We start from the raw sequence: 26,735 nt of genomic DNA on the forward strand, positions 1-26,735 counted from the left end.
ATACTGAAATAGTTAGATAAAATGGTGTCTGAGATTTGCTTTTAAATAAATTGGCTATGAATATTTTGATTACTGTTGAAACTGGGTGAAAGGGACAATGAAATTTCATTAAAATTGTTCTCACTTTTGTACAGGTTTGCTTCTTTCTAGAATAAAAAGGTTCTCCATTTACATATGTTTGAAACTGTTCATAATGACATATTTTTGAGTTTCTGTTTTTGTTTGTTGTTGTTGTTTTAAAAAGCATATGAGCACCTAGCTGCCTCAATATGACTAACTGGGAATTTGCTAATTTCCCCCTCTTTAGTAGCAGCACTGAAAACATTTCTCTCCTCTTAATGGTTCAGTGTACCCAAAACACAGGCCAATCAGTGTCTTCTTTAAAAGATGTTATACAGACTTTCCTCTGTCCCTATCTCTCTTTACCCGGAGGACAGAAAGAGGAGAGAGAATCTTAAAAGCGGAAAAGTATACATCCTCTCTACTGGTCTCCCAGAATGTGATAGGACAAATATCGGGAATTTTCTGGGATCTTGGGCCAACAAGAAGCCAGGAGATGGGTGCCCTTCATAGAATAACACCATGGTAGACATGGTTGGTGATGTTGTGCCATCTTTGGGGAGCTTACTGAAAGTTGCTTTCATCCACTTGAGTGTAGTTGTAATGCAGGTCTCGGCAGCCAGAAGCCTGAAGTACTGGTCCCCGCCATCCAAATCGCCATGTTTGGTGGGAGTGACAATAGTTTTTAACTCCCATTTATCTATAGGGCTTCCTCACCCAACTTCCTTTTACTCAGCATCTGGCTAAACTCAGGAGTTTTGCATGACATTACAAGGTTGTGTAAATGACAACGTATTATTGCAACATACATACAATTTTATTCACAGGAATCCAATTTTGTGAGAGTATTTCCACAGCACTCCCAAAATACAGTGTTATGAGACGCAAAGGGAGGAGAAGGCTTCTGCCAAGTTGAGAATCATTTCCCAGACCCCTTTCCATCTCACCCTACTTGCTTCCTGTTGATGGCTTTGCTTTCCTATTTTATGTGGAACTTATTGGTGGAACATCTTTGCATAGCCCCATCCAGGAAGAAGCTCTGTGATGTGTGGGTCATAAGTTTGCTCAAGCAAGTCAGACTCTTCACAAGGAATAGCGAGACGTGAGGACTGGGATGGAAGAGCTGGCACCAGTAGAAGTCCAGGGACAGCTCCCAAGCCCCCACCAGGGCTCTCTGAGGAAGGCCATGGCCGCTGCCCTCGCCCTGGATGGGGAATCCACAATGGGTCGCCGGAAAAAGAAGAGGAAAGAGTCCCGCCCAGAATCTATCATCATCTACCGGTCAGAAAATGAGAAGCTGGATGAGGAGCCTGGGGAATCAGAAGGTGGAGACCGACCTAAAGAAGAGGAGGGGGATGATTTCCTAGACTATCCTGCAGATGATGGTAAGTCTCTGGGGCCACTTACTTAAAGCCACAGGAAGGAATGAGGATTCTCCAGAAGATAGACAGGGATTCCCTCAATGACCTATTTCTTCTTGTTGATACAGTTCTTCTCACAATGTTGCAGTCTTCATTCAACAAAGGGACAGTATTTATTAAACATTTACTATGTTCTCTTCTCAGTGATATGGAGACCTCTGTCCTTTCTGAACTCCTAGTGTAATAGAAGAGACTGACTTATACACAGAAATTAGTAACACAAGGAGATTATGCTAATTATTTAATACACGTAAGATAAGCTGATAGTTGACTTTTACAAGAATCGGGAAAATGCAAATTATAACAGCAAGAAGTTATGATATCCCTTTACACATAAGTTGGCCAAAAGTTGGGTAAAATATGATAACATCAATCTGAGAAAATGGATATACTCTCATATACCTCAAGGAGAAATGGAATCTGCTTTAGCCACTTTGTAGGGAAGTTTATCAGTATTTATTAAATTCCAAATATGCATATCTTATCGTCTAGAAATTCTTAGTATCTACCCCATGAAACTTACGCCCATAGGCATAAGGATGCATGTATAAGAATGTCTGTTGCTGCTAATGAAGCTGTGGACTGTCTGGATTAAGCATCACCACACAGCAGTAGACAGATGAGGTATATCTATTTGTGTAGATGCTCTAATCTCTAAGACATAGGCCCACAGTGGACAAGGCAAGCAATGTCCCTGCTCTCATGCAGTTTACCTCCTAGTCAAGAGAAGACAGACAGTGAACAAGTCAGTAAATAAAAGGTAATTTCAGAGAGTGATATGAGTTGCAAAGACAATCAACCATGGCGATGGTGGAGGGCATGGGGGGAGAGATTGCATGGCTGTGCAAAGGCCTCTGAGAAGTGACATTTGAGCTGATATTAAGGAGCTAGCTATGAAATGGTCTTGGGCAGAGCTTGTAGAGGAGGGGAAGCGGCAGGGGCAAAGACCCTACGATGGGAGCACCACTGGCCTATTCAGAGAATGGAGCTATTTCTGTGTAGGGAGTATAGGGAACTGTGGGAGGATGGGCAGAGGTGTTTAAGAGGATTATGCCGGGCCTTGCAATCATAGTAAAGAATTGGGGGTTGGTTAGAAGTGTAAGGGGAAGTCAGTGGAGGGCTTTTAAGCAAAGGAGAGACACCATCCCATTTATATTTCTAAACAACCACTCTGGCTTCTCTATAAAGAGTGGATTATAAAGGGTAAGAGTGGAAGCTGATGAGAGACTGTCGTATCACTGCAGCCACGACGGCACTAACATAGAGGCCAGGACAGGTGATAGCGGGAGAGACAGCTAGGGAAGAGAGGCAATGTGGAACTTGTTAACGGATCAGAGGCAGGTAGCGAGAGACGGGGAAGAATCAGCAATGATTCCACAGAGAAGTAGGTGGTGGTGTCATTTACTGAGATGCGGGAGATTGTGAAATCCTTAGGTTCTGGGGGAGCAGTACAACTCTTCTATCTGAATAGTCAGAGTCCCGGCCATTCTCCCAGTACCTGCTCTTTAGGCGGGTCCATTAGGTCCCTCTTGCAGTCAGGGAGCGAGAAGTCCTGCCCATACTCTCCCCCACCTCCACTCAGAGACTACTTTCACATATGAAGGACCACAGACTTCCCTGTTTCAGTATCTCCAGCCTCACTCCAGGATGGATGGCCGAAGGATGGCCGTTTAATGGTGGTGGTGGTATGTGGGTGTGTGCATGTGGAGGGGGGGCATTTGTGATACGGGTCGTGTATGTGTGGTGTGTGTGTGTGTGTGTGTGTGTGTGTGTACAGAGCTTGGGTATGAGGGCTGAGATGACCCCAGGCATGTGAGGAAGCCTTTTCTCATGGAAGCACAGAGACAGGGCTGAGAAGGGAAGGGGAGCAGGGTGCCCATCAGTCTACACACACGGTGCCATCTTCACACACGCTAGTAGACACTCCCAAGCAGTATTTTCACAGCACTTATACACTAGAAATAAGATCATTCTAAAGCAGTGTCTGTGGCAAAGTCCCTCACACCTCTTCACATCACAGAGACTGTGCCAAGATTGAGGCCCAGAGAAGTGGGGAGACAACACTCTCCTGCTTCGCCGTTTTCTCAGGGCCCACCCGTGTGGAGGGAGAGTTGACTGGGGAGTAATAAGACCAGCGGTCACCTTCCTGAGGGAGGTCCACTCAGTCCATCACTGAATCACTGACTCTAGGACTGGGCCAGGTGCTATGAAAACAGGAACTCTTGTACCCAGCCCCCAGCTCAGGGGATGACACTGTGATGAAATGTCCACTCTTCTGACCTTGGCTTCACCTCCTTAATGCCCTGCAGGTATGTGGAACATGCCTTTGGACAGCCGCTATGTCACACTAACCGGGACCATTACTCGAGGGAAGAAAAAGGGCCAGATGGTGGACATCCACGTCACATTGACGGAGAAGGAGCTGCAAGAATTGACGAAGCCAAAAGGGTCATCAAGAGAAGTAACACCTGAAGACAGAAAGGCCTGCCAAATGGGAGTTGACCGTGGGCCCCACGTGGTCCTTTGGACGCTGGTCTGCCTGCCTGTAGTCTTTATCCTCTCTTTTGTTGTCTCGTTCTACTATGGCACGATCACCTGGTACAACATCTTCCTCGTGTACAACGAGGAGAGGACCTTCTGGCACAAGATCTCATGTTGCCCCTGCCTCATTCTCTTCTATCCAGTGCTCATCATGGCCATGGCCTCTTCCCTGGGCCTCTATGCTGCTGTGGTCCAGCTCTCATGGTCCTGGGGAGCATGGTGGCAAGCTGCCCGGGACATGGAGAAAGGCTTCTGTGGCTGGCTCTGCAGCAAGCTGGGCCTGGAGGACTGTTCTCCCTACAGCATCGTAGAGTTGCTTGAATCTGACAATATCTCAGGCACTCTCTCCAACAAGGACTCCACCCAGGAAGTAGAAACTTCCACTGTCTAAACTTCCAAGAACTTATTTCCTTCTGTGGTCCCAATAGCCTATATATCATCTTCCAATTCCAGAAGATTTGTTCTTTACATTAGCCCCCTACCCCTCTCATTTCTGAAAATTCTAGCCCACACTCTTCTGTCCTACCATCTTGATGGTTCCAGGAGAGCAGGGAACAGAAAAGCAATTTATGCCAAAGCAATCCAGCCATGGGTGAATTCTTCTCATTCCTTGCTCTAAAATGACCATTTATCTGGGACAGGAAGCTTAGTTGTGTGTAAGTTCAGGAGCTTGAAGATACTGGTGCCTGGAACCCAGGGGAGTATGTGACTAAAGGTGACAGGGTGAAAAGGGAGGCGCCAGGGAGACCAAGTTCACCAAAAAGAAGTAGGATGGAGAGAAACAGGAAGCAGGGCTACCACAGTGTAGCAGGGATAGTGTAGTAAAGATCTGTGTGTATCACTTAGATTTTGATTTAGTGGCATATGATTAAAACCCTAAAATATCCATAGTTCAAATAAGATGGAAGGTTCTTTATTTCTTGTGCAGAAGTCTGGAGGCAGACCATCAGGGGACCTGATGAAGTCATCCAAATCCCAGGCTTTATTCCCCTACCATCAGTAGGAGGTAGCCCTCTTTGTCCTTGTCTTCAACACCTCTGTGCTGACTCTAGCTCCGGCCATCACACCCACCTTTCTGGCAGGGCAGAGGAAAGGGCAAAGGGCCTATCTTCCCTGTTTAAGGAGACTTCCCAGAAGTGTCACTCAACAGTTCTTGGATCTTATTGGCCAGACCTTAGTCACATGACCTCACAAGCGCAAGAGACTGGGAAATGTCTTTTGGTTGGGCAGCTATATTCTAGGCTAAATTTTTGGGTTCTGCTAATTTAAGCAAAAAAAGAAACATGGCTATTTCGACAGGCATGAAAGAGTCTCTGCCTCACAGTAATTACTTAAATATATCCAGATCCCAACGTGCTAATATAGTTTTATTTATTTATTTATTTATTTATTTATTTATTTATTTAGGCCTGAATGTTACACAGAGAATTTATACATAGATACTAGCTATATATACTATGTATATGCTATAAATAGATATTAGCAGCTCATGTACTTTGCAATTAGTCTGTAATGTCATGTGGTTTCAGGGTTTTTAGGAAGGAAGAGTGAACAGTTGAATGCAATTGGTAGCATAACTTTTTTCCTGGTAGTGAAGGCAGGACTGGGCAGTGATATTTAATCTAATCTACATATTAACGATTGTGTAGGGAGGGATTGAAAACTTCCCCCAACAGGGATCAGTAGCCCTAAGCATGTAGAAGACAGAGTTAGCTTTCTGTCTTTTGGCAAAACCTCACTTACAGCCTCACTCACTCAGACCTTTCTGGAGTTTAAGGAACAGTGGCTTTCCACTGTGAAGCTTGTGTCTTCCTGGCCACTAGGGGGTGTAAGCCAGATGAATGCAGTTTGATAGAATCTGAACCTTTTTTCCTTTTTTTAAGGTTATTTATTTATTTTGAGAGAGAGAGAGAGGGAGAGAGAGGGAGAGAGAGGGAGTGCATGGGAGGGGCAGAGCCAGAGGGAGAGAGAGAGAATCCCAAGCAGGCTCTGCATTGTCAGCACAGAGCCCAAGCACTGGGGGCTTGGACCCACGAACCTTGAGATAATGACCTGAGCCAAAATCAAGAGTTGGGATGCTCAACCAACTGAGCCACCCAGGTGCCCCAAACTTTTTTTTTTCCTTTTTAAATTTATTCTTGAGGGTGTCTTTCTAATTTCAAAGAATTGAATCCCAAGAGGTCAAGCAGATTTTGGAGGTTTGGATCCTCACAAGAACAGCTGGTGCCCATTTCTTGTTCATGTCTCAGGAAGAAACTGTGGAAAGACCTGCCGTGAATCAAACCAGATGAGTCAGTAGTGCCCTCTCACGGAAGGCCCGGGACATTTGCCTAATGTATGGCGAATGCCACCTTCAGAAGAACCCCTTTTGAAAACAACGACAAAAACTTAGCTTCACACGAAACGAAACACAACTTTGTCCAGCATTTTTGAAAATAAACTTGGTGCTCTCCAGTGCTTTTGCAGAAATGTAAAAAATTGAAATGAAGACAAAATAAAAATAAAATCTAATTAACATTTGTTCACATAGCCTTTGAATGTCTCTAAAATGGCTTTGAGTGCTTCAGCCTGCAGAAAACGGATGAGTGTGGTAGCTGTCCTATATATGTATAACCATCTTCATATGGATCCTTATATCTTGAATCTTTCCACTAATTTAAGGGGATTTACCTAAGCCTCCATTAGGAAGTTGCAACCACACTTGTCACATTTTTCTGGGATGAGGGAAACCAATGGCCAAGGCCAAACATAATCATGATTAGGACTAGGGTATGGTGGCCATGGTGGCATGGAGGAGGATGGGGTGAAGGTGAGGTTCAAGGGATTCTTAGATGAAGAGGACATGGCCTTCATCCTAGTTAGGCTCACAACCTAGTGAAAGAAATGGGCTTATAAACTGAAATCATTCAAAAACGGCTCTAACAAGGTTTGTAAAAGCCTAGACTAGAGGCAGGAAAACTTAAACAGATCTAAAGCGATCTCATCTTTGCTGTCAGCAAATACCTAGAGAATAAATACCATACAGGAACATTCTGTTAGCTCATAGTTATTCAATCTTCATGGTGAATATCAGGAAGGAAGACTATGCTTTCCAACTGCTTTGCAGCCATAATACACTGAGCTGGGTAAACTATAATTGATCCAGCATGATGATATTGCTATTTCTAAACCATCCTGTCTATTGACATTAAGCAACACTTTCATGTCAGTTCAAGTCCAAGGGGGCATAAAACCCTTATTCTGCAGGATTTTCATTTTTTTAAATTTATTTATTCATTTTGAGAGAGAGAGAGAGAGAGAGGGAGAGAGAGAGAATGAGTAGTGGAGGGGCAGAAAGTGAGGGAGAGAAAGAATCCCACAAAGGCTCTGCACTGTTAGCACAGAGCCTGAGGCAGGGCTCAGACTCAACAAACCATGAGATCATGACCTGAGCTGAAACCAAGAGTTGCATGCTTAACTGACTGAGCCACCCAGGCACCCCTCCAGGATTTTCAATATAACAAGATGCTAACTTTTAAAAAGTTTAGATGACCTAAAAGTTTCCTTGTGCCCTTGATGGCCATCCGTTGCAACAGCTTCGTGGATGACATAATTCCCCCTCCCCCCCCCCCCCCTTTTAAGATGCAAACAAGCAGAAGTACTAGAATCTCTTATTCCTCCCAGGAAAGGAACCTGTACTGGAGAATGTGTGGGTGTGAGAGAGTGGGAAAGAGGGAGGAAGAGGAAGAGAAAAGAGAAGAACTAGAAACGACATGCAAGACAAAAGCACAGACATTGTTGACACAAAATGAACAAACCTTTTAGAATCTCTAAAAGTAAGAAAGACTTTTATTCAAGCCCAAGTGATGACATGCTCTTTGGAGAATGAAGTTTTTACAGAGATTCATGCTCTTTGGAGAATGAAGTTTTTACAGAGATTCATGCTCTTTGGAGAATGAAGTTTTTACAGGGTTATGTACTGTAAGGCATGAATCACCAGCTTAAACGCAAAGGGATGCAGGGAGTACGAGTATTGATCGATAACTCAAGGACAAGATGGGTTCCGTCATCCACAAAGCAGATGTATGATGTACATGTGGCAGCCCATAAATCAGGTTACGTACAGTCATGCTGGCTTAGTAAGAAACCTAGAATGGCTTTCTTTGTCTATCAGGCCTTTCGAGAGTTTTTCTCTCATCAACATGAAGGTTACAAATTTCCTTCACCATAGTGAATTTCCAGTAATTCTATCTACTTGTTACATAGAAAAAAATTTTTAAATATTTGAGTTTTAAAAGAACCCCTTGGGTTTGAACCAAAAGCTTGAAGTGATGTGACATGGGCTGTGAGCACATGATCAACATTTTTTTAATTAAAAAATGTTTTTATTTTTTTCATTAAAAAACGTTTTTATTAAAACACAAGGACCAGACGTGTGGGCAGAAAAAGCTTGGGATGGTGAGGAGCAATTGGTTATATACTTTTAAGTTGGGGGGTAGGTGGGTGAAGACAAAGGAAGATTCTAAAATGGATTTTCATATATTAAAGATGACTTACAGGATCTTAGAGGTCTGGCTATTGTCAAGCTACAGTTGCTTTTTGCCTCTATCACAGCATTGACATTAAGGCAGTTGTGAGTTCCTTGAGGAATGTCATCCTCTGCCTGTCTCAAGTATTTGTTAATGGCCTGCAAGTTGTAAGGAAATTTAATTTTACTTACATCTTTTTTGCCTTTGTTCTCATCATGAAGAGCCTCCCCAGTTCTATGAGCACGCTCTGAAAATGTCTGACTCCACTGGCACCAGTGGATAACACTGTCTCCCTCCAGGCCCCTCCTTCCTCATGGTATCCTTATCTTTTCAGCTTCAGTTTCTGCTTATCCCAGGCCCATCTGCAAGAGGGAGAGAATCTGGTTGGATTTGATTCCCCGGTTTGGACATAAGTTTGCAGCTACTGTACAGATTGCCGGACCCTTCGTGCAATCACCTCTCAGCTAGTTGGTCATTCGGTATAGAAGATCGCTGTTTCTGTGCAAGGCTAAAGCAAGCTGGGCACTTTCTTTTGAAAGGGGCAGTGAGCATGTCAGGCACTGTGACTGACAGCCCCCAGATCTAGAACACCTCCCTAGATTTGCTTTTGGAATTAAACCTCACCTCCTCCCTTCCAAGCCGGCAACACTTCAGACTACTGGGAAATCCTTAGCGAGTGCTATGTCCTGCTTCCTGGCCTGTGCACGTCCCATTTCCTCTGCAAAGAAAGGAATCAATCCCACTCCTGATTGCCTGGAAATCTTCCTTCAGTAGTTGGTTCCAAAGTCATCGCATCTGTTTACTCTTTCATTAGCCCCTTTTTGAAAAACAAAACAAAACAAAAACATAAACAAAAACGCCCACAACAGGCTTTTAGAGAAGCTAGGTGATTTTCTGGATTCATACTCCTACCCAAAGAACTCGAACTCCAGAACTCTGACACTAACTGCTGCAGGGATTACTTTCAATAACGGCAAAGGGAAGCGAATCTTTGAGAGCAGCGATTCATCTTTACCTAATTCTAAAGACCTGAGCAGCTCCAGGTCCCCAAGCGCCTCACCAAGGCAGGACGCAAAGTATCTGCGCATGCTCCGAGCGTCAGCGCACAGTTTCCCCGCCTCTTCCAGGCTCCTTGAGTTGCGGCCCTTTTTACGACGCCCTGCCTCCGACTCCGCCGGACCTTTGCAGCGGTGCGCGGGGTTCCTGCCCGGAAGAGGCGGCTGCGGCACCCGCGCGCGGACAACATGGCGCGGTCCAGGAGTAAGGTAGACAGCGTGGCCTTGGGTTTTCCTGGTGCAGGGCATCCGGAGAGGGTGGTTCGGAAGCAGGAATCATGGGATCACCGCGGTGCCAAGGATGGGGGAAAGAAGAGGTGATCGCGGCGGCCCGTGGCCGGATCCCGAGGGCCGGCCCGAAGGCTGCGCTGAGAAAAACGGGATTTGGAGTCAGAAGACCTGAATTTGAGCCTCGTCTACTCCCCCCTCACTCCGCCTCCTGGCCCTCCCATCCTCTGACTTCCTCCTCATCACCTCCTTGTCCCACCTCTTCCCCACCCTCTTTCTTTCTTAGTCCAACCTCTTCTCCATCACTTCTTCCAACTCCTCCATTTCTGAGCCTTAGTTTTTATAAAATCTATACGGGAATGAAAGGTTTGATAAGCACCTACCCACAGACTTGGAGAAGTTCAGAGAGGGTCTGTGAGTAAAATACGTAACTTAAAACGTAAAGCGCCATGTTATTACCTCTGTAACAATCTTTGACATTTATCGAAAATTTACCCTGTAAGGCACTGATGTAAATGCTTTATTCTTATCCCATGTAATCTCCACAACAAACCCATGAGGTGAGAACTGTTATTCCCAGTTTAAAGTTGAGAAAACTGGGGCGTAAAGAAAGTGAAATGCTTAGCCCAAGGTTATCCAGTCCGTAAGAGGTGGAATTCATACGTGACCCCAGCCTGTCAGGTTTCAGAGCCCTATCTGTGTTGCTAGGAGCCTGTGACCCTCATTGTCCCACATTAATAATAGACATTATGATGGAATTTTTAAATGACTTTTTTCAATATAGGCAGAGAGTGGTGGTTGTCTCTGAATGATCACTAGAGGGAGATGTGTTCCAGGGAATTGTTTGTTCATCCATCCAACCATCCAAAGGCTAGGCCCTTTACTAGGCATCCCGTATACAGATAAACAAGATAGGAATTTCAACAACGATCCCTAGTCCCCTCAAGTCCCCATTGGGAAATGTGGATTAAAGCGATTATGAGCATTCGATGCCACTTACCTTTTTGTCCTCCCTTTCAGTTGCTGAAAATACTGCAGCTCTAGTGGAGCAGCTGTTTATGGCAGGTGGACTTGCAGCAAAATTCTCACAGTCTGTATTGTTTCCGTGTGTTAATGAAGAGTTACTAATGTTGCTCAGTTTCCCTTCCCTGGTTTTCTTATTCCTTGCCAGAAAGGAAGTTGGAAGTGTTACACAGACCATTCTTTTGGTTCCGGAAAGAAGTTGCATATTTTGAAGCCCCTTGGTGCCATTTTTTGGATACTTGATTCCTACTAAAAGATTTTTAGTCCTCTTAGAGTTTTCTGGTTTAAAAATAGCTTTTATGAATGTGTATTAGATAAATGCAGCAACATATTTTGGGATTCTTAAATTTTTTAAAGATTCTTATAATCAGGGCATTGAAACTGTGGAGTGTAAATTTTGTTGTTCTCAAGGGAAGTTTGTAGTTTATTACCAACCTTTCTTCAAACGTACTATCTTTACTCTAGAAATCTCTTCATATTAGTGCATTTATGTTCAGTGCTTTTTAAACTAGGGAAAAACTTAAGTTTCCACGTGTTGCCTGAGACATAACCAAACTTAGAAATCATCTGTAACTTCTCTGATAGGAACTCATCTAGATTTTTCTGACACTCCTAGGATCAGGAGATCACTGCTTCAGAAAACAGTGGTTCTTTTATTGATCACTTCTTAATGTTATTTTTCCTCTTTTCATAGAGTCAAACCAGTCTTCCTGTAACTTCCATATGTTGATCCTATTCTTGCTCATTCTCTCTGGCCAATTCTTTTATAACACAGGTGCCAAATATTTGGGCGGAACTATCATGTTCTCCTAAATCTTCTCATCTGGCTCAGATATCTAGTTTTTTCAAACTGTTCCTCACATCACATTTTCTCCAGATCCTTCTCTAATCTGCTTATTTCATGTTCTGTTGTAATTAGTATTTCTCCTAAGATAGGGTGCTCAGGACAGCTCACAGTTTGTCAAATGTGGTCTGATCAGTACAAAGCACAGGTGAGGCTGTCATTGCCAAAGATTGTTAACTCTGGAAAAGGCCTTGGATCTCATCTAGTTCAACAACTGCTTCCTGCCTCTGAATTAACAGTGAGGTTTTATGTGACATTCCCAAGGACTCAGCTAATTTGTAATGAAGGTGGGACCTGATGGTCTCCGGTTTGCTAATCTAGTCTTTTTTCACCAGAAGAACTTTGTTTTCCTTCTTTGAATTCAGTACACTGTTGATACAACCTAAAATATTTTGGAGGATGGAATGAGATAGGTGTGGGAGTTGTAGTGCTGTAGCCATGTCATTTTGGTGACTCATTTGTATAATCCACACTGAAATTGTGAGTTGCTATTTGTTCAGATCTCTTTCAGCTCATATTCAGTTGAATTCTGGATGTCAGACATAGAACTTTACATGTAACCATTTTATTTTAGTTTATTTCCCCTATTTCCTTAGTCCTCTATGTATGTGATTGCTATCTAATGACTAGGTGTCTTTATTTATGTGGTTCCTCTACCTGTAACTCTCCTTATTCACATGATTAACTCCTAAACATTCTTTAAGACTCACCCAAAAACCACATCCAGAAACCTCTTCTGCCTCCTTACTCCTCCTCTATCCCTTCTACCAGTCTTGGATAGATGATCCTCCTGTGTATTCTTTTAGTGCCCACTGCCCACATCTGTCATGGAATATTGTGCTGGTATTATTTGTTTATGTGTCTATGTCCCCTACCAGAATAGATTTGGTGTCTTAGTCTTCATTCTAGATCCCCGGTTCCCAAACTGATATAAATTGCTGGGGTGTATCATTTTAGTACATAAAGATTGTAGCAGTCTCCTGTTGCCACAAAAATGCTTCATAACAAGTAAAATCAGTAACTTACAGAATAAGCATCTGTTCTCTGTTCTCATGCTTGTGGTTCTACAAATCAGCTGCAGTATGTCTGATGTATTTTGGGCTCAGATGGGCTGGATTTAGCTCTGGCCTATGGGTTTTCAGATTTGCTTCCCATGAGTTTATTCTTGGGCTCAGGCCAAAGGAGCAGCAGCTTCCTGGATCATGCTCCTATCCTGGCTTTCTATTTTTTTTTTTTTTTTTTTAAGTAGGCTCCATACCCAGTGTGGAGCCCAGTACGGGACTTGAACTCACAACCCTGAGGTCAAGACTTGAGCTGAGATGAAAAATTGGACGTTTAACCAACTGAGCCAGCCATGTGCCCCCTGGCTTTCTAAATAGGCTCCATGCCCAATGTGGGGCTTGAACTCATGACCCCTAGATTGGAAGTCGTGTGATCTACTGACTGAACTAGCCAGGTGCCCCACTTGCTTTCTATCTTTTAGAAAATATTAGGGCAATTTTAAAGTTTCTCTGTAGTGGGGAGCCTGGGTAGCTCATCAGTTGAGCATCTGATTTCAGCTCAGGTCATGATCTCATGGTCTGTGAGTTCAAGCCTTGCTCTGTGCTGATAGCTCAGAGCCTGGATCCTACTTCAGATTCTGTATCTACGTCTCTCTCTCTCTCCCCCTCCTCTGCTCATGCTCTGTCTCTCTCTCTCTCTCTCAAAAATAAACATTAAAAAAAAACAAAAGTAAAGTTTCTCTGTAGTAAACATTTACATGTCTTACATACACTAGGCAGAACACCCCCCCCTTTGCCATGCGTCCCCTAAGTTCCCTAAAGTACAGGTTCTGTGGGTGAAATAAGAAAAGGACATACCTGTTTTCTTTTTTTATGACCATTAACATTTTCTCACTCTTTGGAACTTTGTTTCTAGGCAGCCATTGTGCTCTGTATGGATGTGGGGTCTGCCATGAGTAACTCCCTTCCTGGTGAAGAATCTCCATTTGAACTAGCAAAGAAGTTGATGACCGTGTTTGTGCAGCGACAGGTAAGTTTCAGCCTGGCCTTGAGCTCGTAACTCATGTTTTAACTGGTTGTTGTCTCCACTTAGTAACACAAGATACCAGCCTGCTTATGATGTCTGGCCCCAGTGTTTGTGGGAATCTGAGGAGGTTTTTTACATATGCTTATGTGTAAGTCCAACTACCACTAGAGCCTGACATTTTTTTCTTCCTTTCTTCTGGCCTCTACAGTAGAAATTACAGTTTTCATGAGAAACAAGACAACGTAATAATCTCTGGAGCCAGGTGGCCTGGGTTTGAATCTTTGCTCTGCCGTGTCATTTACTAACCTGGTAATCTTGAACAAATCCTGTTCCAGTTACCTTTTGCTGGTAACATACTATCCCAAAACTTCATGTCTTAAATGATTTTTTTTTTTTTTTTTTAAATCAGTTCTCATGGTTTGGGGATGACTGGGTGGCTCAGCTGGGCCTCTGTGGCCTCTTGTGTAGGTCCACTCAGATGGTGGCTGGGCTGAATCATTTGAGGGCTAAACTGAGCTAGACGTCTCACATGGCTCACTCCCATGGCTAGTAGTTATGTCTTCTGGTGGTTTTGAACTCAGCTGGGGCTATCCATCAGAACTCTTACATGTGGTTGTTCCATGGAGCTTGGGATTCTCACAGTGTGGCAGCTGGGCCTAAGAGGGAAAGTCCTAAGAAGGAAAAATTTTTTTTTCTTCAATTTAAATTTTAGTTAACATACAGTGCAATATTAGTCACAGGAATAGACTTCAGTGATTCATCACTTCCATACAACACCCAGTGCTCATCCCCAGTGCCCTCCTTAGTACCCGTCACCCATGTAGCCCATCCCCCATCTATCACTATCAGCCCTCAGTTTGTTTTCTGTCGTTGACAGTCTCTTGTGATGTGTTTTTCCTCCTCATTTTTTCCCCTTCCCGTATGTTCATCTGTTTTGTTTCTTAAATTCCACGTTTGAGTGAAATGATGTGGTATTTGTCTGTGTCTGATTGACTTATTTCCCTTAGTATAATACATTCTGGCTCTATCCATGTCATTGCAAATGGCAAGGTTTGATTCTTTTTGATGGCTGAGTAAATATTTCATTGTAGATATATATCACATCTTCTTTATCCACTCATCAGTCAGTAGACATTTGGGCTCTCTTCGTAGTTTGGCTGTTGTTGATAATGCTGCTATAAATGTTGGGGTGCATGTACCCTTTCAAATCTGTATTTTTGTATCCTTTGGGTAAAGACCTTAGAGTACAATTGCTGGATCATAGGGTAGTTCAGTTTTTAGTTTTTTGAGAAACTCTGTACAGCTCTCCAGTGTGGCCGCACCAGTTTTCATTCCCACCAACATTGCAAGAGGGTTCCTAAGAGTGACCTGTCTATGTGGCTTTTTATGACCTATCTTTAGAAATCCCAGAAAGTCATTTCTGCTGTTGTTAGTCTAGCAAGTCACTAAGACCCACTCACATTCAGCGGGGCAGGGATGGGAGGTGGGTGGTTGGTAAATGACATTCCTCTCTTGATTTCTGTCCCTTCTACCTGGTACGAGTGCTACTTTTGCTAAGTCCACGAAATTCTTATTCACTGGCAACCGCTATTCCTCCTGGACACTTGTTTGCTCTGGGTGTTGCCCTTTTCACTGTGACACTGACACCCTACCTGTCATCCTAGATTTTAACAAATTCTGATGACCTGGATTCCTTCATGTGTCAAGAAGAGAATGTTCTAACTCCATTCCTGGTTATAGTAATTTGTATTAGTTGTATTTCAGTAATGCTGCCATGTGCCCCAGTGCATAGATTTTTTTTTTTTTTTTTTTTAAAGAAACTGTGCTTTCAGTTTTTATTTTTGGCTCTGCCTATTCCGTGGCAGTGTGGATCTGGAAGGCTAGGAGACGATACCTGATGCCAGTCTCATGCTGCACTCAGAATTGCCTTCCCTCTCCTGGCTGAAGTTTTGTTGTTGAGCAGGATTACCTGGCTTTAATATGAATCCTTGCCCAGGATGCAAATAGAGTTCTAGCTGGCCTGCCCCATGGTGTGCTGGACATGTTTGAAGCCCAGCAGCTGGAATTTTTTTCTCCAGGTGCAATGGGGGATGTATTTGCAATTCTTAACACACTGGGGAACTTAACAGACCAAACCAGAATGAGGAAAGACACAATTCCATCCTCTGTCTACACAGCGCTCTTCCCACTGGTGGAGAAGGCTACGGTTAAATAGGTGGGAACAAGACTGTGTTTTTGTTAGATCCTGTTTTTTGTTTTTGCATTTTATTATGAAATGTTTCAGGAAGGAGGCAAATACAGAGAATACTGTGATGCAAACCTATTTTCCCATTGTCTAGCACTGTACAGTACTCAAGTTTTACCATATTTGATTTCTTTTTCTTCTTTTAAATGTTTATTTTGAGAGAGAGAGCGAGTGCACATGCGGGGGAGGGACAGAGGGAGAGGGAGAGAATCTCAACCATGCTCAGCATAAAGCCCAAGTGGAGTTCAATCCCACAACCATGAGATAATGACCAGAGCTGAAACCAAGAGTCAGATGCTCATCCAACTGAACCAGCCAGATGCCCGTCTTTTTTCTTTTTTGCTTAAAAAATAATAATAATAATAATAATAATTACTGATAAACTTGCGAGTCCCTGTGTATCCCTTCCCGATCCTCTTTTTTCCTTTTTCTTTCTCTCTTTACTTCAGGATTTTCATAGTCCTTACCATGTATATTTAATACTTTAGGACATAAGTATATTCATAAATATTTACTATTGTATGAAGCTTTCAAAACATGTAATGTTATAATATGGTACATATAATTCTGCAACTTATTTTTTCTCAACCATAATTATAAGATTTATTCATACTGAAAAACATGCACAAATTATTCATTTTTTTTTTACTGGGGTATAATATTGTATAAATATTCTGCAATGTATTTTTGCATCCTGTGGATGGATGGTCAGTTTCTACTTTTTCTCTGTTATAAACAGTGCTGAAGTGAACTCTCTTGTCCTTGTCTTCTTGAGTACATGAGCAAGAATTTCTCTATGGTATATATACCTATGAATGAAATTGCTGGGTTAGAGGATATGAACCAGTAATTTTTTTTTTAGTCCTCTGGAAAATACTTCCAAAAAGAGTAAAAGCTTTTCAAATTATCCATAATTAGTTTTCATTGAGAATTAGAGTCTGATTGGGCTGGAAGTTATCAAGAGTAGTTAACCACTCTCCCATTCTCCCACCTGTAATTCTGTTGAAATGAGAGATGGGACCTATAGTCAACGGAAAAGTCTTAGAACCTGTGAATTGTCATTGTCCCATGGGCCATCTAGCCCAGTATTCTGTTGTTGACAGTGGACCCAGGAACATGCCATAGGGAGGTATGGTTGTATTGCTCCTTGAAGGTTAGGTATCTACTGCCTTTCAGGTGGTAGTTTATGATTCTTAACCTTTGAACATTCTTCTCTAGGTGTTTGCTGAGAGCAAGGATGAAATTGCATTAGTCCTTTTTGGTACAGATGGTACTGAGAATGCCCTTGCTGGTAAGGATCAGTATCAGAACATCACAGTCCACAGACACCTGATGCTACCAGATTTTGACCTGCTGGAGGACATCGAAAGCAAAATCCAACCAGGTTCTCAACAAGCTGACTGTATCCTTTTTCAGCCAGAGAAGACTCTTCAGAAATTTCCTTTAATCTGAGGAATCATAATCCAGTTTGGTGAGGCTCACTAGAAGCCCACCTCTGAGTATATGGGCATTTTTTGGCTCTGAAGACATGGAGATGATGGTGTGTGTTGGGATTTATTCAGGTTGGGTTGGGTATCTGCACTCCTGACCCTCTAGCCACTTGCCCCTTCTCTGCACTAGTGATACTGAGTGGTTCGGAGGCACCATAAGGGAAAGATACCAGTGGGTATATTTCTGTATTGTTATGTGCAGAAAGTTTAGTGGTGGTGATGGCTGGAAATGTTTGCATGTAAAGAACATATTTGTAGAAGAATGTAGCATTAGCATTCCCTATGCTTTCCTGGATGGAGGGTATTTTTGTGTCCAAAATCAGACCGATATCTAAACTGAGATTTCCAATTTCTTCCACGTGTACTATGATTTTAAGTGGTTACTCTTACTTTTCTAAGCCGTAATGTTCTCCCTGATCACTGGGAGGTGCTGCTGTGCTAAGAGTGACTTACAAATGCCACATTATGGCTCAGGTCATATTTAAGAGGGGACTCTACTCACGAAAAATGGATTCTAGATATTGTAAAATGACATCATAATTTTTGTTTCAATGCATGGGAATGTGTTAGATTACCTTGGGCTTATTTTATTTTTCCTGATTATATGTTTCAGGATATATACTGTGATATGTGATTACAGCATATGTGATTATATGTTAGTGAAATAAATGTTGGAAAAAGCACTCTTTGGCAAGTGCTTTTAAATCCTCAGAGTCAGCCCAGAGTTCACGGTTTCAAGCACTGTGGACTTCACTGGAAAAAAGTTGCATGATCTTGGGATAAAGGGACTGTTTAGTGATATTTTCTGCCCTTAACTAGCTGAGTCCTGGATGCACTCATTGTGTGCATGGATGTGATTCAACAAGAAACTGTGTAAGTGTCTTCAATTGAAGAGAGGTGGAAATGAGTCATTCTGCAAAAATTGTATGTATTGCTGTATTCTGTACATGTGTGATTCATTGCTAATCAAGCAGCATGTTTGTGTGGCTAAAGAACCATTTGATAGAATTCAGTGGTTCAGTTCAGCCTCTCTTTTTTAAGTTTAAAAAGAGCAAGGGCTATAGTTTGTGGGAATTTCTCTGGGAGAAATACATGTTTGGCTTATTTCAACTTCCTTCCTATTTGACTTAATTACCAGGAACTTTAAAAACTTCTATATGGTATTGTTCATAATCTGACTGAAATTAAATGTATGAAACTAATATAGCACCATATGTTAACTAACTGGAATTAAAATAACTAAAAAAAATAAAATTAAAAAAAATAAAATTGTAGTATTAAAAAAAAGAAAAAGAAAATGCCTAGCTCTGACCAGCCACCTGATTCATTATTTAATTATTTTGCCTTTAAAATATGGGTCTTTGAATCTATTTACACCCACCCATTCCTTGACTGTTAGGAAAAACATTAGTACTAAAATCTCAGGCCTCAATTTGTATTTTCATTTCTCAATCTCTGTACGTTTTGTGTAAAATCCTGCCAGTAGCCCTGTGAGTGGAACTGAGCCAGCATGTTTGGAAAGTGAACCCTCAGGAGACCAAAGTTGTAGTTACTGGGAGAGTTCCTTGTTTATACTCTGCCTAAGTGGAGGCTGGAAAGGGATCCTTTTCTTTAAAAAAAAAAAAAAAAAAAATTTTTTTTAACATTTATTTATTTTTGAGAGACAGACACAGAGTACAAGCAGGGGAGGAGCAGAGAGAGAGGGAGACACAGAATCCAAAGCAGGCTCCAGGCTCTGAGCTCTCAGCACAGGGCCCGATGAGGGGCTCGAACCCATGAACCGCAAGATCATGACCTGAGCTGAAGTCAGCTGTCCAACCAACTGTGCCACGCAGGCACCCAAGGGATCCTTTGACCCAGTGACCATATATTTAACTGAAGTTAAAGTTGGGAGATCAGGGATTTAATATCCACAATGCTCAAAAATTTTGCCCAAGATGCTAAAAAGTATGAATTGTAACCAGGCTGACTATATGTTTAGTAGAACTTAACTGAGCATCAATGATATGTGGGGTTCTAGAATGTAATCACATTTGTTAACTGTATTGAGGTTCATTTCTTAGCCTGTCTCTAAGTCCAGTGACCAAGTGCATTTGAGTTCGTAAGCGATAATTCAGGAGAATGATTTCTTATTGTGATAACTTTCTCTTTTAGAGGAAAGAAGTTTGGAAAGAGGCATATTGAAGTGTTCACTGACCTCAGCAGCCCATTCAGCCAAGATCAGCTGGATATTATAATCCATAACTTGGAGAAATCTGGCATCTCCCTGCAGTTCTTGTAAGATCATGAGAATAACGTCTGAAGACCAATCCTGTGCTCTCCTAACGCAAGGAGTAGGGCCCCTTTCTAAAGCTCTTGGTTCCCGCGAGTCTTCTGTTTGCGCTCACAGTTGAAATATGTTAGATGACTGACCTCAGCAAACATTCACTGAGTACCCTTAATTCCAGGAACTCTTGAGTTTTAATGGTAAGGGGATGAAAGTCACAGTGACACAGAATTTAGCTCAGTAGTAGATGGTTTGTTCATGCTTCTTGGACTCAAAGAATTCAGGAATCTTTGGAGGATATTCAGTTTATTTCTTGCTTACATAGAAGACTTTATCCAAACAATTCCCAGATTGATGGTTTCTTTTCTTCAGCAGTTCCAGAGTACTGTTTTGCGAGCAGTAGATGTTTTTAAGGTAGAGAGGAATGTCAACCTGAGAATTATTTTAAACCTGTAGAATGCTTATTTTTTAACTTTTAAATCTAAAGGATACACACACGTACATAAGATGTAATTTGCTTGTGTGTATTTAGGCATGGGGTATGCAGATTCTGAGCAAAAATGTTCACAAAATATCTCATAATTTGTTGCAAGGCAGAGCCCCTCCTTCCCCAGGCATTTACTTTCTTTATCTTCAATCCCTAACAAGAAAGTTCTTTTTCACCACACTAATCCTTCCTGTTGCATTTGAAACCTGTTTTTCTTGTTTTATTTTTGGTGAAAGCAGAGTGATAATATAGGATGTTGACTTACCAGTCTTCTGAGTACACTCATTTTTCAGACTGAGAGCTATACCAGGAAGCCTCCAGCTCAGAATGGTAAGCCTTCGGCTTCTTTGAAATGCCTGCCATTGGAAATTAAGAACCTCTCTTGCATGTATGTACCTCTTAAGACTGCTGAGGGGCAGCTCCTTTCTGTAGAACTGTAGAGAAATAGTTCAGAATAACCCATCAGACTGATACTTGTTAAGATAGTACTTCAGAGAAATTAAGTGCTTTTTAAGTGACACTTTTAGTCTTATTGAATTGAGGCTTTCTAAGTACTTCAAAAGCTCTGCCTGGCTTCTGTTCCCTGTTCATAATTTCAGGATGCCTTTACAGGGCTGAAGCATCCTGCACTTCTGTCAATGTCATTGGAAAAGGCTACTTTTTTGTCTGAGTAATACTGCAAAGCGTGTTGAAGAGGGAATGTAGCCTTACCACTACCTGCTTATTTGGCTGTTTTTTTCTTGTATTTGTGCTTGTGCTACAGATCTCTGGCATACAAAGTAGAGTTTCTGGTTTTATTGTTTGGTGTATCCCATGGATGATTGTTGTAATTGGAGTAAACAGAATACCAGCAGGTCTAAGAACCACCGTGTTCTGAGTAGGCTCATTCCTTGGACCTCATTTTTAGTTTGTTCTGTTGGCTACTGAGAAAGTTTATATCTGGTCGAAAGCAGGGTAGAAAGAACTGTTACTGTAACTTCTTTTTCCAGGATAACTTCCTGACTCTTCATGTTCATGTCACTTTTCCCATCTTCCAGGTCTGTTTTTTTGTTTTGTTTTTTTGGTGCAAAAGAGTGTTTTTATTATAGCACCAGGACAGGACCTGTGGGCAGAAAGAGCTGCATCTCTCTTCTAGGTTGTTAATGGAAACAGCCACAGCCTGATGTGAACCCTGTGTCCCATGCCCTGCTCTGTAGAAGCTCTTTATCTGATAGGTCATGCAGGATGTGCGTATCTGTCATGCTGGGTATACGTCGACAAAATTAAACAGGAAGCTTTATTTTAGTTATAGCAGATGAAATGGTAAAGAAATCACCTTAAAATAACCAGCCACACAGAGTTGACCAGTAGGTGATGTTGAGGGAACTGAAAAGGTTGCTCTTTGGGTTTCTGGGGGCAGTGCTGTGACACACTGCGGGTGCAGGAGCCTTGCCCTCTCAGGTGACCGAGTCCTCGCTGCACATCGCTCACTGGCTGTGGCTCGGCCGGATTTTGCCATGCAGCTTTGGCTTCTTTTTAGGAAATGGGGGTAGAAATTTTTATCCACCTAATGTGTAGGATTAAATGAGGTTGTTTACATGAAAACATTTATGAAGTACCATGTAGAGAATTATCATAAAATGCGCTTGGTTGGTTGATTTTTCAATTTGTATATTGATTATTGAATATCTCCATGACTGGTAACCCCATCTAGTAGTTTTAGTCTCATTTCAAACAGAATGAAACACGGGAAAGAATTGGTTTTACCTATTTCCAGCAATTCACTGATGTCTGTCTGGGAATTCTAAATGTACAGTAATAAAGATAACATTAAGTATATTATACACATTCTGCCATTTAATCCTTAAAATAACATTGAGGGATTATTAAAGGTGTTTATTTTATTTATTTTATTTTTTATTCTTCTTCTTTTTGGCTGCCTAGAATATCACCTGCCTTTTTCTGGGAAGCAGTCCTTCCTGCACTTTAACCTCCTGGCTCGAATGAGGCGAGCATCTTCTAGATCTGGTCCCCAGGTTATCACTGATCCCTGGCTTTTTTGAATTGAGAGTCGAGCATTAAACACGTAGTCCATTCCTCTTTGGTAGCAGAACCAGCAGTGTGTGCTTGAAAGAGCTCATGGGTGACGCGGAGGGAGCCAGTGAGAGAGTGGAGCCAGCACAGGGGCACATGGAGATGAAATGGACAGTGAGAGGGTTGGGGTGGTCCTTGAGGCATGTGAGACTGCGTCCAGTCATCCGAATGTCACGTGCCACCCTGCACTTTGAATTATTTGGCTATGTAAACCAAGAAATTCCACTCTTTTAACCAAACCAAAAAGGCTTCGGTCACTCGAAACTGATAGGATATTGACTAAGGGTGATAAGTGCCATTTGAGGGAGGAGGGATTGAAAGCTCAGGTGAGTGGCATGCCCATTTTCTCATAAGCCAGCGAGTGACAGTCACAGGAGGGGAACCCAGTTTATTATTTGGCTTCAGAGCTTGTCTTATGAACAACTGCCGATCTTTTCCTGATAGTTTGCCATTCCCTGTTGGCAAGGAGGATGGAACCGGGGACAGAGGAGATGGTAACTCCTGCTTGGACCAGCATGGACCTTCCTTTCCTCTAAAAGGAATTACTGAGCAGCAGAAAGAAGGTATTCGGATGGTGAAAAAGGTGATGATGTCTTTAGAAGGTGAAGATGGGCTGGATGAAATTTATTCCTTCAGGTAAGAAGTGAAAACATTGATTCTAACTTTCAGTCATAGCCATATAAATTTCTCTTTTGGTCAGAGGGCTCCCTAATTAGCCACTCTTGAATTAGCAGTTATTCTGTAAGAAATATTCTGATTTTTATGGACGAAATGGTGTACCAATCCCTGATCCCCTTTAAGTTTTTTGAGTAGTTAAGGGTATATATGCTCTAATTTGTTTTCCTCAATCACAATTTTAAAATATTTCTTGTGAAATATAATTGACAAACAGTATGTATTGATTTTCTAAATATAGACACCCTTGAAATATTGTAGGTAATAGAATTTTAGAAATTGAATGATAGTTTCCCAAGGGGTTGGCAAAGGAATCAGTGAGGAATCTTGTAAAGTGACGTTTCCTGTCATAACATGTGTTCTTACTGTAGCATGTGCAAATATATATTCCTAAGTTGTTTATTTCAAATTTGGACATGGCTTGCTCTAATGCGAGAATATGTCTTAACATATTCACCATGGTATCATAAATAAAAATTGTAAGCCAATACAAATTAATGTTAAAAAAGTTTATTTTCCTGTATCATGGCAGGGAGGGAAATTACTGTCTGTGTATGTGATGACACTCACAGTTTGAAGCTACTTTGGTGTTGGCTCTTCTGTGAAGATGTGGACCAGAACTTTGCCATGTGATACAGTAGCCGTTATCCACATGTGGCTATTTAAATTTAAATTCATTAAAATTAAATAAAATTAAAAATTCAGTCAGTCACACTAGCCACCTTCCAAGAGCTTGCTTAATAGCCTGTTGGATTGGCACGGTTAGAAATAGAACATTTCTATCATTGCAGAAAGTTGTACGGGAGAGCACTGGGCTAGACTTGTTCTTATCTAGACTTCTACTTGGGGAGATTTAAATCTACTGCAAAAATGTTCCATTTGTTCTCAGATGTTATGTATTAGATGCTAGTCTTTAGAACTTGCCCTGGGACAGAATTCAGACCTCATGGTGATTTTAATGTCACTCAAACTAGTGAGGTCCTATGGACAGGTTAGACCTGGTTCAGACCCATTCATCCCCCAACACATCCAAAGCCAAGGAGTATCATAAACTTTGCAAACAGGGCAGCAAGTAGAATATCTACTGTTCATTATAGACTATTTCTGAAAGTTGGAGCCTCTTGAAACCTTTTTGTCCACAACTCTGAATGATGTCAGATAATTCTCTTTACCTTTTTGTAGATCTGTTTTTCATCTGTACTAGGAGGATTGATCATAGTCTGGATTATGTGCTTTGAGTGTTTGGTCATTGATTCCTTTCTCAGTGAATACTACAAATTCCACTTATCTCCTCTAATCTTCTCTGCTGTGTTTGATTAGGGACCAGATAAAAATAGAATTGATCTCGACTTCTGTTCAAATGAAGTAGCACTCTACGTTGTGTTGGTACTTCCCAATTCTCCATCCCCATCTATAAAAAGCCTAGAGTTATCCGCTTTACCTTAAGACTAAATATGGACTAAATTCCTTTATCCCCTGGAGAATATTTAATACTCTCTACTATGTGCATATATATGTGCTTTTTATTTAAGGGTGATTGGAATTAACTAATAAATTAAGTTATGAACAGTGATGTTAAAGGATGGTACCTACCCTTTGATATTCTGGAGCAGGGGTTCTTATCCCCAGGGTGATGGTTTTCAGGGAGTTGGTGAACCCTTTAAATTGTGGGCAAACTCTTATGGGTGTGCTTTTATCATATCCTCAAAATATTCTTGGTCCTGAAAAAAATGTTAACCACTGGCCAAGTTGAAAGAGAAGATTGAGTAGGGGAAGAAAGAGATGCTCTTTTTTTTACCTGTCAGTAATGTAATTCAACTTCTTCCTAAGCCAAATCAGTTGTATTCTGGCTGTCTCCTCAGTTGGGGTTGTCATTTTCCTGCTGTCCCCTGCTGTTCCTCCTTATCATCAATGACAACTCCGTTCTCATTCTAGAAAACTTGAGTGCATCATCCAGTGCAAGTTAATGTTTTAAAATTGTTGCTTTTGGTGTGTGTGTGTGTATATAATTTTTTTTTTTTTTTTTTTTTGGTGAAGTGAGAGTCTGAGACAACTGCGTGTCTTTAAGAAAACTGAGAGGTATTCCGTCCCTTGGCTCTGCACACTGACCATTGGCTCCAATTTGGCTATAAAAATTGTGGCTTACAAAGCGGTGAGTGATACATTCACATTTTTTAAATTTTATTTTTTTAACGTTTGTTTATTTTTGAGAAAGGTAGTGTGAGCGGGGAGGGGCAGAGAGAAGAGGAGACACAGAATCCAAAGCAGGCTCCAGGCTCCGAGCTGTCGGCACAGAGCCCAACACGGGGTTTGAATGAACGGTGAGATCATGACCTGAGCCAAAGTTGGACACTCAACCGACTGAGCTACCCAGGTGCCCCCATACATGTTTTATCAAGCAATGTGCCAGGCAGGCAAATATGCTTATTTAAGGAACTGACAATTCATGTGTGGGTTATTCAGTACCATAATTACTGCTTCTCTAACTGCTCTCCTTGTTCCTCCCATCTCTATTTAGCTTTTATGTAAAAAGGCATATTAGGAGAGGAAGTTTTAAGAATTGTCTATAATCCAGGTTAATTCCCTCCTGTCTCTTTTTCGTTTCTTTTTTTTTTTTTTGAAGGAAAGAAAATGGAATACATCAAGTCATGTCACTGTAGTATCATAGCAGAACTGTAGATATACACTAAAGAAGTCCAGAGTTTTGGACACTCAGTCTCACCCAATCCAGTTATTAATGATCTGGTAGTAACAGCATCCATGATGTATCAAAAAATACTGATTTGTCGGGGCACCAGGCTGGCTCAGTCAGTGGAGCATGCAACTCTTGATCTTGGGGTTGTGAGTTCAAGCCCCATGTTAGGTGGACATTACTTAAAATCTTAAAAAACATAGTGACTTGTTACTCAGAAATTGCCTTTTGTTATATATGCATGTTTGTACATAAGAGCACGCTTTTAGAAATAAGGTGCATTTGGTAGTTATTTGATGGGATTCCAGTTTCAGTATGAGTCTGTGCTGCATGTTTTCCTGTGACTCTGCTTGCCTTTTTTTCTTAAATGTACAAACTAAATACATAAAAAGATTTAAGTATAGAAAATATACAAAAACATATGTTTATATATTCAGATGTTTTTGTATATTCTAAGACTTAATCCCAAAACACATGCTACACCTGTGAAAACCTTGGATGCACTTCTTTGTTTCAGCTGCCGTCAAGGCCTAGAATAGAATGCAGTCTCGTCCTGTTCTTTTTTCGAGTTTCCTTTTCAGATTTCCTTACTGATTTCTGGCTCCTGATAGATGGCTCTCCCTTTCTTCTTTATTGGAAAACTGTAGTAACAAATTGTATGGTCCCATTTTATTAGCCTGCAGGTTTTGTATAAAAAGTATTTATGTACATACAAATACTAACAGGTATCTGGCAGTTACCTTGGGGGGAAAATGAAACGTAGAGAGAGTTATGAAATAAACTTAAAATTTCCACAATAGGCAAGAGCAAAGCAGTTTAGCTAGAGTAACTGTTCTGAATTTTTTTCCTGTAGAGAGGAGATTTGATTTTCATTTTTTATTGATTAAAATCCTGGCTTTCTTTGTTTTCCCTTTATTTTTCTTTTTGGAAATAAGATTATGCAGGAGAAAGTTAAAAAGTCTTGGACAGTTGTGGATGCAAGAACCCTAAAAAAAGAAGATATACAAAAAGAAACAGTTTATTGCTTACAGGATGACGACGAAACGGAGGTTCCAAAAGAGGACACTATTCAAGGTACGCCAGCAAGAGTTTTCACTTG

The 26,735-nt window shown here is 41.5% G+C and overlaps 2 protein-coding genes and 1 long non-coding RNA gene across 5 annotated transcripts in view; 2 read left to right on the forward strand and 1 right to left on the reverse strand.

Annotated features, from left to right (window-relative positions):
• The window catches only part of TMEM169 (transmembrane protein 169), a 27,347-nt gene extending 20,441 nt beyond the window's left edge, over positions 1 to 6,906 (forward strand). For all 3 annotated transcript variants that reach the window (XM_015066699.3, XM_015066698.3, XM_053215762.1), the window contains 2 exons: positions 1,081 to 1,445; positions 3,791 to 6,906. In XM_015066699.3, coding sequence (XP_014922185.1) covers positions 1,175 to 1,445; positions 3,791 to 4,413 — 894 coding nt within the window. In that variant the 5' untranslated portion in view covers positions 1,081 to 1,174 and the 3' untranslated portion in view covers positions 4,414 to 6,906. The remainder of the gene's footprint in view (positions 1 to 1,080; positions 1,446 to 3,790) is intronic.
• On the reverse strand, positions 5,928 to 9,630 carry LOC113596779 (uncharacterized). Its single transcript, XR_008295552.1, has 2 exons — positions 8,722 to 9,630; positions 5,928 to 6,290 (listed from the first exon to the last, which is right to left on the reverse strand). It is a non-coding gene; the product is annotated as an uncharacterized LOC113596779 (long non-coding RNA).
• A 19-nt stretch (positions 9,631 to 9,649) lies between these two features.
• Positions 9,650 to 26,735, forward strand: part of XRCC5 (X-ray repair cross complementing 5) — an 89,945-nt gene continuing 72,859 nt past the window's right edge. The window contains exons 1-8 of the mRNA XM_027051248.2: positions 9,650 to 9,795; positions 13,598 to 13,711; positions 17,172 to 17,355; positions 18,268 to 18,316; positions 19,598 to 19,720; positions 22,714 to 22,905; positions 24,982 to 25,096; positions 26,572 to 26,710. Coding sequence (XP_026907049.1) covers positions 9,775 to 9,795; positions 13,598 to 13,711; positions 17,172 to 17,355; positions 18,268 to 18,316; positions 19,598 to 19,720; positions 22,714 to 22,905; positions 24,982 to 25,096; positions 26,572 to 26,710 — 937 coding nt within the window. The 5' untranslated portion in view covers positions 9,650 to 9,774. The remainder of the gene's footprint in view (positions 9,796 to 13,597; positions 13,712 to 17,171; positions 17,356 to 18,267; positions 18,317 to 19,597; positions 19,721 to 22,713; positions 22,906 to 24,981; positions 25,097 to 26,571; positions 26,711 to 26,735) is intronic.

Source organism: Acinonyx jubatus, chromosome C1 (assembly GCF_027475565.1).
Source record: "Acinonyx jubatus isolate Ajub_Pintada_27869175 chromosome C1, VMU_Ajub_asm_v1.0, whole genome shotgun sequence".
Taxonomy (NCBI): domain Eukaryota; kingdom Metazoa; phylum Chordata; class Mammalia; order Carnivora; family Felidae; genus Acinonyx; species Acinonyx jubatus.